This window comes from Alnus glutinosa, chromosome 7 (genome assembly GCF_958979055.1).
Source record: "Alnus glutinosa chromosome 7, dhAlnGlut1.1, whole genome shotgun sequence".
Classification (NCBI taxonomy): Eukaryota; Viridiplantae; Streptophyta; class Magnoliopsida; order Fagales; family Betulaceae; genus Alnus; species Alnus glutinosa.
In genome coordinates, this window is record NC_084892.1 from 25,889,897 (window position 1) to 25,902,400 (window position 12,504).

Below are 12,504 nucleotides of genomic sequence, written 5' to 3' on the forward strand. Positions count from 1 at the left end.
CACACCACCTCTGTGTCGATTTTAAACTAACCATGTTATCCATCCCCACACGATCAGTTAAGGCGTTTGGAGCATAGTGTGAAATTTATAACAAAGTCAAAATGTGAAATCTAGCTAATAATCGAACTATAAATAAATAGTATATGATGTGAAATCTATAAATAAACAAATCCAGTATCGCGCTTTAATTGGAATTTGGAGCAAATCTATCACAAAAAGTGAGAGATCGATCAACTTTTCATCTCTTAAGAAAAGAGTGCATAAACGACATTGAGGGGGTTAGTTTTCTGAATCAAAAGGATGGCGACGATGAATCTTGAAATAATCTCTAAGGAGATAATTAGCCCATCGTCTCCAACACCCCATAAACTTAGAAACCACAAACTTTCCTTCCTAGATCAACTTGCACTCACCACCTATACTCCTATCATTCTTTTCTATCATGCCAAGAAAGGCCATGACGTTGATCGCGTCCAAAAATCTTCTGAGCTGAAGAAGTCCCTTGAACAAACCCTCAATCGCTTCTACCCTTTGGCTGGAAGGGTCAAAGAAGACAACTCCATCGAGTGCAACGATGAGGGGGTATTATGAAGCTCGAGTTGCGTGCAAGTTATCAGAAGCTCTCCATGAATTCAATGCGAAAATCTTAAACAAATTTCTGCCGTTTGAACCGTATGCAAGCCGTGAAGTTCTGTTAGCTGTCCAGTGTAATTTCTTTGACTGTGGTGGAGTAGCAATTGGAGTGTGTATTTCACACAGGATCGCCGATGGGGCTTCAGCCGCAACATTTCTTGGCGCCTGGAGCGATACGTCACGTGGAGTTGCAGCAGCAGTTGAAGCTGTCTGTCCCAATTTTGATGCGGCGGCCATGTACTTTCCACCGAAAGAAATATCTTGGGGCAAGGGAGACTTGGTGGTCACAAAGGACAAGATCGTGACAAGAAGACTGGTGTTCGACAAATCAAGCATAGCAGCTCTGAAAGACAAGGCCTTCTCAATACCAAAGCTCCCAACGCGTGTTGAGCCAGTTTCAGCGTTCATATGGAAACGTCTCATGGCGATATCCAAATCAAAACCAGCGCCAGTAAGAGTGGATGTAGCTATTCATGTGGTGAACTTACGCGAGAGGACGGTCCCACCCATGCCAATGCATTCCATTGGGAATCTTGTCTACTCTGCTATAATATTATCAACACATGATGATCATGACAGTCATGGTATTCTTGTGAATAAGCTAAGTAATGCAATACGAGGAATTAATGGTGATTACGTGAAGAAACTGCAAAGGGGTATGATTCTGGATTCTCTCACAAAAGGGGTCAAGCTTTCTTCAGAGGGCGGCATGGAGATATATAAGTTTTCAGCTTGGTGCTGGTTTCCTCTTTATGAAACTGATTTTGGGTGGGGGGAGCCTACCAGCTGGGTCTGTCTTCCAGCTGTGCCTATCAAGAATCAAGTCTACTTGTTGAGTACAAGAGATGGACATGGAATTGAAGCATTTGTTAACATATTGGAGGAAGACGCGCCCGTGTTTGATGGTGACCCAGAACTCCTTCCATTTATGTCTTGCAAAATTGGTGACTGACCGCTAGCTCTTTTGAATGCACTTTGTTTCCTTTTTTCTTTTGTAATGAAATAATATTAATGTTTTTTAAATTTCTGATCTTCGTTTATTTCGTGATGAAAGGAAGTTCATGCCTACGTTCTTCTAAATGCATGTGATTCAATCTCTTTCTGATCTTTTGTGTCTCCAAATATATATATCTCTAAAGAGAAATGATTGTCTTACATTTTTTTATACGCATGTCTCACATCTCATTATATGTGAAGTTATTTTTTTATTTTAAAACTGTCACTGAAAATTTGTTGATAAAAAAAGAAAAATAACTACACGTAAGATAAGGTATAAGAAAAATGTATGAGAAATTAATATAGGAGAATCATTTCTCATGTCTAAATCTCTTGAACCTCATCATTAAAGAGTACCGAAGTGTCTTGATTAGTATAGTTAGATCAATCAATCATGATCTTAAATTTTCATTCAAAGTTTGAAAAAGAAAAATAAAACCACTGTCATTACCGTAGAATATTAAACAAGAAAGATTTTATTTCGTTATATGCTAGCTTAAATTGGAGTTCAAATTGAGTTCATTTAATATTTACTGATTCACTAATTTTGCATTTAAGTAAACAATCAGTAACAAATAAAGATTTGGAGATACTTCACTTACCCTCTAAACTATCAAGGCTTTTGCAATGTCCCTCTTAAACTTTAAAAATTTGTAATGTAGGAGTTTTTGATTTACAACCCCTTTCAATCATCACCCCCTTCGTTAGAATTTTGTGTTAAACCTTAACGAAGATGTAAAAATAAATAAAATACCCATGCTTATAAAAAATAAATAAAATAAAAAGGTCAAAATACTCCCCTCAAATTACTACTCAATTGACAATGTCCTTCTCAAACTTTCAATTAGGACAATGTCCTCCTCCAAACTACCAAAAAATTATTAATGTCCCCTAAGGCCAACAAAAAGACAAAAATAACCTTTCAATTTTTTCTATAAGACAAAAATACCCTTATAAATTCAAAAAAAAAAATTAATTTCTTTGAAAAAAAAAATGAGAAAAGTACGCATATCTCCCTCAAACTACCACTCAATTGTCAATGTCTCTCGCCCTTCAAACCACCAATTGTGTCAATATCACTCCTCAAACTACCAAAAAATATCAATGTCTACTCTAAAACCAACAAAAAGACAAAAATGACCCTAAATTTTTTTCAATAAGACAAAAATGTCTTTATAAATTTGAAAATAAATAAATAAAACTAAAAGAAAAACTAAAAACTAAAAAAAAAATTAAAAAATAAACCAAAATTAAAAAAAAAATAAAGAAAAACAAATAAATTCAGTGAGAGTTAAGTAAAGTTTACTCTAAAGATTTTTAGAAAGTATTTATAAGTATCTCATCAAGAAAACAAATAAAATTATGTTTTAATTGGTTGATTATATAAATTGACCATTTTGCTTATTTAGAAACTTTTTTTCTAAACTAATGGATCCAGGAAAATTCCCACAGTGGTAGGGGCTGCAATTCTATAAATCCACACCCTTCGTTGTAGTAAATGGCCGTAGAGGTTGCTAAAGAAGTGTCTTTTGTGAATATTCTATTGATGGTGCTGAGATAAGGCAATAAGCCAATAACTCGAAGTCAACAACCACCAACTCCAGTGTTTGATGGCCAAGTAATTAATAAATATAATAACAAGCGTAGAAGCTTATCGGCCAAGTAATCTCTTGGATCGTGGCTAGGGGTAGGCGTCGATTCGGTAGGCGGTTAAGTCGGTTAATTCGGTCGGTTAACCAACTTTTGTCGGAATGCAGTCGGTGAATTTATTTCGGTTAGGTCGGTTAAGCAGTTAATAGGCGGTCGGTTAACATTCGGTTAAAATGGGTAATGAAACGACGTCGTTTTGATTTTTTTAAAGAAAAAAAAAAAAAAAAAAAAAAAAAAAAAAAAAGATCAAACGTTTCGTTCTTACTAAAACGACGTCGTTTCATTTTATATCGGTTCGGTTAATCGGTCGGAATAGAAGGCGGTTCGGTTCGGTTCGGTTACCGCTTAAAACGCGGTTCGGTTCGTTGCCGATCCAGCTTTCGGAATAAAATTTTATACCGACTACCGAACCGAAATTAGGTGGTAGATGGCGGTTCGGTAGGCGGTTAGGCGGATAATTTGCCCACCCCTGATCGTGGCTGATCTATAAAAGGGCATCAGACCCAAAGAGAACTAAGCAGCACAAAAATAACAGAGGAAAGGCGAAGAAGCAAAAAGTGTCGAAATGGCCGAAGAAGTGTTGTTGTTTGGTGCTTGGGGAAGCCCCTTTACTCACAGAGTAGAGATGGCTCTGAAACTGAAAGGAGTGGAGTACAAATACATGGAGGAAGATATAACCAACAAGAGCCCTGCGCTTCTCAAATACAACCCCATTCACAAGAAGATTCCCGTGCTTGTACACAACGGAAAGCCTATCGCCGAGTCCCAAGTTATTCTCGAATACATGGATGAGACATGGCAAGGCTATCCCTTGTTGCCCAAGGATCCGTATCAGAGAGCCGTTGCACGTTTCTGGGCCAAGTTCATTGACGATAAGGTAATTTCTTTTTCTCTAATTAGCTTCCTTCAATTATAGACACTGTTTGTCTAACAATTTGGCATCATTTCTAAAAACAAACGTTGAATAATCAGCTGATCAGGCTAAAATTAGAGTTTTTTTTTTTTTTTTTTTCAGTGCTTGCTGCCGGTATTTAAAGCTTTCTACCCGGGTGAAGAGGAGGAGCGTGAAAAGGCTGCGGAAGAAACATCTGAGCTTCTGAAGTTTCTAGAGGAAGAGCAAAAGAAAAAAAGGTTCTTTGGAGGAGAGAGTATTGGAATGGTTGACATTGTCGCTAGCTTTATTGCCTTTTGGCTTAGAGTTTTGGAAGAAGCTTCGGGGGTAGAGTAGTTGACCACTGAGAAATTTCCCAAACTTTGCAACTGGAGTGATGAGTTCGTGAGCAACGGTGTTATCAAGGAAAATCTACCTGCAAGAGACAAACTAATTGCCTATTTACGAAATCGCATTGGGGGCACTAATGCTTCCAAATAGATCGATGTAATAAATAATCCACTACTGTAATAAATAAATGGGCTTCTGCCATATGCTTGTAATTTCGTCTGAATTTCTGCCGTCTTGTGATGACTCTGTTTTTCTTTTTCTTTTCGTTTTGGAAGTGTTTAGGCTTGATGTATTGAAGTGATGATTTCTCCTTACGTTATATTGGATGAATCTATGTTATGATCAAAGTCCAATTTTGAACATGCTGGAGCTGTTGGCCAAACACATCATCCACTAGTAATCAGCATAGACTTTTTTCTTTCTTTCTTTCGCGGGGGAAGAAATAATAGACTTTAGTGCAAGTTTTGGGTCTAAACATTACCAAAAATAACTTAAAACTAGGGGTTTACAAATCGAGCGATTATAATCGCTTTAAAACCGCTAACCGCAAAATCGCATAACCACTTTTAAAAGCGGTTAATAACTGTTAACCGCTTATATATATATATATATATATATATATATATATATATATATATAAAATTTGGATTTGTTATGTTTTAAATTTGTATTTGTTACTATTTTGGATTTTGGATTTAAAACTTGCACTAAAACCGGCTTAAAACCCAAATTGAAAAACAGTTATACAACCGCCGATTATCTAATATCTACTTAATAACCGCTAAACGGCGATTATAAAAATAACCGCATCCGCCTAAGCGTTTAGCGGTTGCAGTTGGTAAAATGAAATAACCGCCTAGATGGTTAGTGGTTTTAATCAATAACCACCGGTTATAACCGTTTGTACACCCCTACTTAAAACGAATAGTTATCATAGCCGATATCAGGAATTTTTTCTTAAAGGTCAATCATGTATATTGGAATCCACTTTTTATGGTTTATAAAATAAGAATTAGAATTTGGATAAGTCTTATGAAATATCGTTCGTTTTACGTGGCTATCCAAATTATTGCCCTTTTGATAGGCTATAGGAGCCTATGTTGGAATTTTGTTTGAAAATAAAACTTTTAAATTCAAAAAGAATTTTTGAGAAAAAGCTTTATTTTTAAATTTTTTTCGAAATTGTGTTTTGTCGATTTTAAGAACAAAAATATCAAAGAAATATTTTTTGAATTTTTTACCTAAATTGATTTTTTTTTTCTTTTTTTTTTTACTTTGCATAATTTTTTATGTACTAAATATATTTTTTAACCTTTTTAACGCAATTCTAAACATGCCCTTAGTCATGAATCGATGATTGTGTGGTACTAAAACGGGGCGTATTGTTTTCCTCTGCATTAATATTTAACTCAATTATTCCATTAAGCTTTTTATCTGATAGGGGTGGGCCTGGGTTATCTATCTTAGGTGACAGACTCCAAGACAAACCATCAACAAACACGCTAGTTCATCCTACTGGACCGGCCTTGCGTGTATTCCTATCTTCAAAGCAATGCGATAACCAGCCCATATGCATACTGTTAAGCATCAAAGCCCAACCCCATAAAAATGTGCAAATGGATTTGGGATTTTTTATTTTTTTTTAAAGAAAATGAGAAACTTCATGTGGCCTTCTTAAATTGCCACTACTTTTACAACGTCTCCCTTAAAATTTAATTTCTCTTAATTAAATATATTTATCTTTTAATTATTTGCAATGTCATTCATTCATTAAGATTTTTGCTTAAAAAAAACACACCCACAGCTAGCCATAAGTCATTTTTTTAATTACAATAACTTGGTGGGGGTATATTGTAATTTTTTAAAATTAGAGGCAAAATCAAAAGAGAGGTACAACTTTAGGGGGGGTAAGTTCTGTCCAAAAATTAAATAAATGAACTAAGGAAAATGTTAAGCATCGCAGTTAATTAGGTAATTTGTTGAATTCGAGTGTCACTTTTTAAACTTTAGAAGTAAAAGTATCAAAATTGTAATATTTTTGGAGTTAAAGTGTATTTTCCTCTAAAGAATTTGAATTAGCAATATGACCATTTGATAGTAACCATTATTTGATAGCAATATACCAGAAAAATACCCCAAACATCTCCCAAAAGGCTCGCTCAATGAACCCTATCCCTTTCCCCAGGGGCGGAGCCAGGAATTAGTTTAAGGGGGGGGGCCGAACGTAAATAAATAAATATAGTCCAATGTGCGCCCGCTTGTAAAATAATAAAAAAAAAAAAAACAAGTCTTAATAAACAATTAAACTTAACTTCATAGTAAACCATAAGTTATAACTGTATATAAAAGTTACATGTCTATAAAATTATATTTAAAAATAACTTTTCATTCAAATACAAAAGCGTTCTATTTTGCTATAGACATGTACAAAAAAAAAATAAAAAACAAAACTTCACATCTCCTTCGAATTGTGCTCAACGTCAACGGTTTCATGGAATAAAACTCATCCATTATCATCTCTGTAGTGAAATCCTTAACAATTTCTTTCTCGATATAAACTACCAAATTATCTGCTAGAAACTCTTCCATTCTGCTACGTAATCTAGTTTTTACAAGTTTCATGGCAGAAAATGCTCGTTCAGTAGTAGCGGTAGAAACAGGGAGAGTCAACACTAGACGAATCAACCTGTCAATCAAATTATAAATCTTTGATTTTCCTGAAATTGCTAATCCTCTGCACAACTCAGATAAAGTGGACATATTCTGAAAATCTGAATGTTTTGGCACATCAAGCTTATAATGATCCAATTGAAATCTCAAAATGATTTTCTCTTGCTCGATAAAATCTTGAGGATAGAACTTCTCAACTAAGCTGCATATATCATCGATCTTAAATAATTTGTATGCATCTTGAGGGCTTAAAGCGGCACTAAGACGAAGAAGTTCCACTGCATGCTCACTAAATCTATTATCCAGTTCTTGCAATTGGAAGTCTATTGCAGCAATAAATACATCAATTCTAAAATGATGCTCCATTGTCATGAAAGATTCTTCATTTTGGCGACATAATCTACCTCGAGCTCTAGTGTAACGAGCATTCATATCAGGAACATCAATTTCATTTTTTTCACAAAATGATTTAACAGTATCAAGGAAATGCTCCCACTTTTCATTTCTCAAATTCTGAAGAAGTGATTTTGTAGTTGAAACCAATTTCATGGCATTTAAAATGTCTTGAGAATTTTGTTGCAAAGCTTGACAAAGACAATTAGTAAATCCCATAATCTCTTTCATCAAATGTAATATCAAAATAAATTTAAATGATGTTAATACCATATAAGCCGCTTCAGCATTACCGCGCTGAGAATAGTTGGTTCCATCCTTTGAGATAGTGTCGAGAACTGAACAAGTAGCATGGAATATTCTTATCAAGCTACAAACAGAATTAAAATGAGAAGACCATCGAGTATCTCCAGGTCATTGCAAAGTACCAATTTGGTTGGCCCCCCTTCCAGTCTCAATTTCATTAGAAGCAATCATACTTTCAATCTCAGCAACTTGAGCAGATTGCAATTCATCATTGCGTTTTGAAGAACCAACAACAATGTTGATAATAAAATTCAAATTCTCAAAGAATTGATGAACAGATTTTGCTTCTCTAGATGCTGCAACCAAAGCTAATTGTAGCTTATGAGCAAAGCAATGCACATAATATGCATATGGACATTCTCTAAGAAATAAAGCTTGTAACCCATTCCATTCTCCACGCATATTACTACCTTCATCATATCCCTGACCTTGAATATTCTGAATTTTGAGGTCGTTACAAGAAATGACATCACATATCTTCTTTTTTAAAGTTAATGCAGTAGTATCTTTGACATGGACAATATGAAAGAATCTCTCTCGAATAAAACCATCTTTATCAACAAATCTCAAAATGATTGCCATTTGCTCCCTTTTTGACTCATCCCGAGCTTCATCAACAAGAATGCAAAATTTAGCATCCCCAATTTCTTTACGAATCACATCTCGTACTTTAGTTGCAAAGATATGCAAAATTTCTTTTTGAATTTGGGGTGATGTATATTTGGCATTCCGTGGAGCATTTGTCAACACAACTCCATCAACTTTATCATTAAAAGTTGCTAAAAGCTTTATCAATTCAATGAAGTTACCTTGATTTTTTGAGTCGGAGCTTTCATCATGACCTCTGAATGCACATGCTTGAAATGCTAGCCATCGAACACTATCTATTGAGGTTTTGAGCCGCAATCGATTATTCTCTATTTCTTGTGATGACTGTTTTTCAATTAACTTGCCAATATGCCGTGAATAATTCTTCAGATCTTCACAACATTTCACAGCAATTTTATGTGGTGAATTGGGATCTGTCCCCACATGCCCCATTAAAGGACAATTCATTCCATCGTTCACCTTTTTCCAATTCTTAAAACCTTTCACTGTAAATGCATCTGATCCTGGACGGCCTATTGATTTCTTAGCAAAAATGTAATATGGATGACAAAAGATAGCATCCTTTGATTCCGAATATTCCAACCAAGTTGAGTATGTCTGAAACCAAGAAGCTTGAAATCGACGACGATGATTCTCCGGTCCTGAAACTGGATATTCTGTAGGTTTAAGAATAGGTTGACATGGGCCAGCTCTAAGATAAGCACGTCGCATTTCATCTTGTAAGTTTACAGGAAATTCCCATATTTGCGGACGTTTTCCTGGATCACGTTGCAGAGAGGTGGCATCAATTTCTTCAGGAAGGATTCTTGGACATTTAGAAGGCCGTTCATCAGTCACTGAAGCATTAAGATCCGTTGCTAACGGTCTATTTAAAGGTGTATCACTATTAACCTCTGAATGACTCGCACATTTTTTCTTAAAGAATGAATCGATTGTTTTTGGTCTGCTCATATTTTTTTAAGCTGTAAGAAAAATTTATAGATTAATAAATCAACCAAAAAGTACCTAGAAATATAAGATTTTTATTAGAATTTTTTTTACTTATAATAGTTCTTATTAGCATTAACAACCAAAAAAGCAACGAAAAATTAACTAAATCAAAAAACCCATCAAATTATAAGGAAAAAAAAATCAATAATCAAAGTAACTATTAAAAATCTTAATTTAGCCAAAATAGCAAACACAAAAAAAATATAAACTACTTGACAAATAAACTAAGCACAATTAATAGGGTACAAGAAAAATGAGTACCTTTCAGTAAAGCAATGTTATCTTGAGCTTAAGGAGTTTCTTAAAAACAAATCAAAGACAATAATGTGCTAGCTGAATGCTGCAAACCAATAATAATAAAAATAAATAAATTAGAAAATTAATTATGGAACACAATAAAAAAGAAAAAAAGAAAATGGCATACGTAATTTTCTTTTTTTGTGTATTTATTTTGTAAGCTTCTTAAGAATTCTATCTAGGCTAAATATTGAAAAAAAAAAAAAAAAAAAAAAAAAAAAAAAAAAAAAAAACAAAACAAAACAAAAGAAAAAAAACAAACAAACAAACAAACAAACAAACAAAACAAAACAAACAAAAAAACAAATTAAATAATAAAAACAAATATATATTTTTTTTATCATTCAAAGATAAATATTAACAAAACATATTTGATTTATTGATTATTTTTTTACATTAATCACATAAATACATAATCATATTTGAAATTTTAATCATTTGATTCCTAAAGAAATAAAATAAAAAATAAAAAAAAAAAAAAAAAAAAAATCTCATATATAAAATCAGACCTTCCAAAACGTCTAAGTGTCTAATAAAGCTATTGGTCTTTTTTGAAAAAAAAATTATTGGTCTTTTTGAAAAAATCTCTCCATGTCACCCCAATCCTCACAGCCACGGTCCCACCATGGTTAATGCCTTAATGGTTTGATAGTCCCACGGCCATGCATGACTCATCAGAGCATTGAAAATTTGAAATCATTCGGTCAAAGACTCAAGTGGTTTTTCTAAACTCTATCCTTCTGGATCCTTCTGGCTTCCACAAAAGACAAATCTACAATATTCCATTATTCCTCATTTGAGTCATTTCCTCACTTTCATTTCTCTCCTACGCCTAACGCCTCCCTCAAAGTCTCAGACTCTTACACTGTCAAACACAACATTTCCTCATCTCACGCCTCTCTCAAACACAGCATAGAAAAAAAATGGCATAAATACTAGAGGCTAGAGCAGATAACTCACGTTTGTGACGTCTCAGTGTTTCACAGTGATAGAAGACAGTGTCTCGAGGCTAGATGGACAGCTTGGAGGCCCTGGACCGCGCGCTGGACGCTGGTGGTGGTGGGGCGCAGCATCGGATGCGTGGAAGACGGTGGATGCACAGCCTCTCAGTCTCAGATCTCAGTTCTCTCCCCTCTAAGCCTCGGTATTTTTAGGATTGCACCACAACTTTTTTTTTTCTTTTTTTTGGGGTTTGGGTGATACTTTTGACAGAGAGTTGGTGAGAAAAATTTGAGGAAGTTAGAAAACTGAAGAGCAATTTGGTTTGCCCCCTTTTCTCTTGTGGAGTGTGAATTTTTTTTTTTTATTGACATTTCAGTGATTACACATTTGCCGTGTGGAGAGGTTGATTGCTGTCTCATGTCTGATTTTTTTTTTTCCTTAGGACCTATCTGCTGCATAGCTGTGGTTTTTTTTTTTTTTTTTTTCTTGTTTTTGGTATGGTCTGCTGCTGCTGTTGGTTTTTTTTTTAATTATTATTATTATGATTTTTTTTTTCTTTTAAGATTTAAGTGCCAGAACTACCGGCTTGAGGATAATTTTTTTTTTTTTTAAGAAAAAAAAATTAGGGGGGTTGAATTCATTTTTTGCAGAGGCCATTAGTGCATTAATAAAAAAAATAATAATAATAAAATAAAATAAAATAAAATTTAGAAGTCAATTTTTTTTTGGGGGGGGCCATGGCCCCCCCACCCTCCAACGTGCCTCCGCCCCTGCCTTTCCCCCCATCCACCGGTGATTCTTGCACCCATCCCAAGCCATGCAATGCCCCAAACCGGCCAATGAAGATTCCATCTTCGAATTGTAGAGGGTACCTCTGCAGTCTATAACTTAAGGGTTAAAATCGAAAATACAATCCTCATATTTTATTCTTATACGAAACCAATGCTAACCGTTAAAGAATATTTGAATAAGTAATGATTCTTGCACAACTCTAATAATTTTTTCTTAAGATCAACCATTGATCGAATATTTAGGGCTCATATGTAAGAAAACAAATTCAATGGTTAGTCATAAAAAAAAAAAAAATAATAAAAAAAAAAAAAAAAAAAATAGTTAGAGTTGTGCACGAGTTGTGTAAGAGTTGTGCAAGAATCATTACTCTATTTGAATTACCCTAAATTTAAGAATTTTTTGAGGATTAGACTACCCTAAGTTAACGTCAACTACTAAAGTAAAGTCCAAATAGCTACATCTTGCTCTTATTGCTTGATATAATTGTATACAAAAGGTCTATTGATAGAGCTTACAAATTATTTCAATTTATTCAAATATAATCAAAATTCATTTATTTAGGGTAATTTAATCTCATCAAATTCCTAAATTTAGAATAATTTAATACTCATTAAATTCCTAAATTTAGAGTAATCCAATTATATTCTAAGACTAACCCCTATGCTGGCTGTAGAGGTGGCTAAGGATTAAATACCTCACAGATACTTGTGATTAGGTCTGAAATCAAAAAGTCGTCTTAATTTCAAAAAGTGTCACAAGTAATATACACATGTCCCACCTTCCATATATTTCTTCCAAATCAGATTACCATCTCACGCGATCCTCGTATCACAAGTGAGGGTTTCAATGTCACGTAAGACGAAAAAATTATTAAAAACATTACTTAAATTTCTCTTTGAAAAAAAAAATGGGAAGAAAAAATTGGGGATGGCTGGCCACACCACAACCAAAAAAAAAATAAAATTGGCCACTTGCAGTTCGCCACGTGGATGGGTCATCCACGT

General features: G+C 34.3%; 1 protein-coding gene and 2 pseudogenes across 1 annotated transcript; 2 read left to right on the forward strand and 1 right to left on the reverse strand.

Annotated features, from left to right (window-relative positions):
* The first annotated feature begins 297 nt into the window (after nt 1–297).
* On the forward strand, nt 298–1,664 carry LOC133874042 (stemmadenine O-acetyltransferase-like; annotated as a pseudogene).
* A 2,158-nt stretch (nt 1,665–3,822) lies between these two features.
* On the forward strand, nt 3,823–4,848 carry LOC133873932 (probable glutathione S-transferase). The gene is made up of 2 exons (XM_062311736.1): nt 3,823–4,156; nt 4,295–4,848. The coding sequence occupies exons 1-2, from the start codon at nt 3,845–3,847 to the stop codon at nt 4,505–4,507; spliced, it is 525 nt and encodes a 174-aa protein (XP_062167720.1). The 5' UTR covers nt 3,823–3,844; the 3' UTR covers nt 4,508–4,848.
* Nucleotides 4,849–6,045: 1,197 nt separating this feature from the next.
* LOC133873379 (uncharacterized) lies at nt 6,046–9,430 on the reverse strand (annotated as a pseudogene).
* Between the last annotated feature and the right edge of the window lie 3,074 nt (nt 9,431–12,504).

Bases quoted from the DNA above. Each gene is read 5' to 3' on its own strand.
- LOC133873932 (XM_062311736.1), top strand. From the start codon at position 3,845: ATGGCCGAAGAAGTGTTGTTGTTTGGTGCTTGGGGAAGCCCCTTTACT. The intron at 4,157-4,294 runs GTAATTTCTTTT...TTTTTTTTTCAG, and splicing joins CCAAGTTCATTGACGATAAG to TGCTTGCTGCCGGTATTTAA.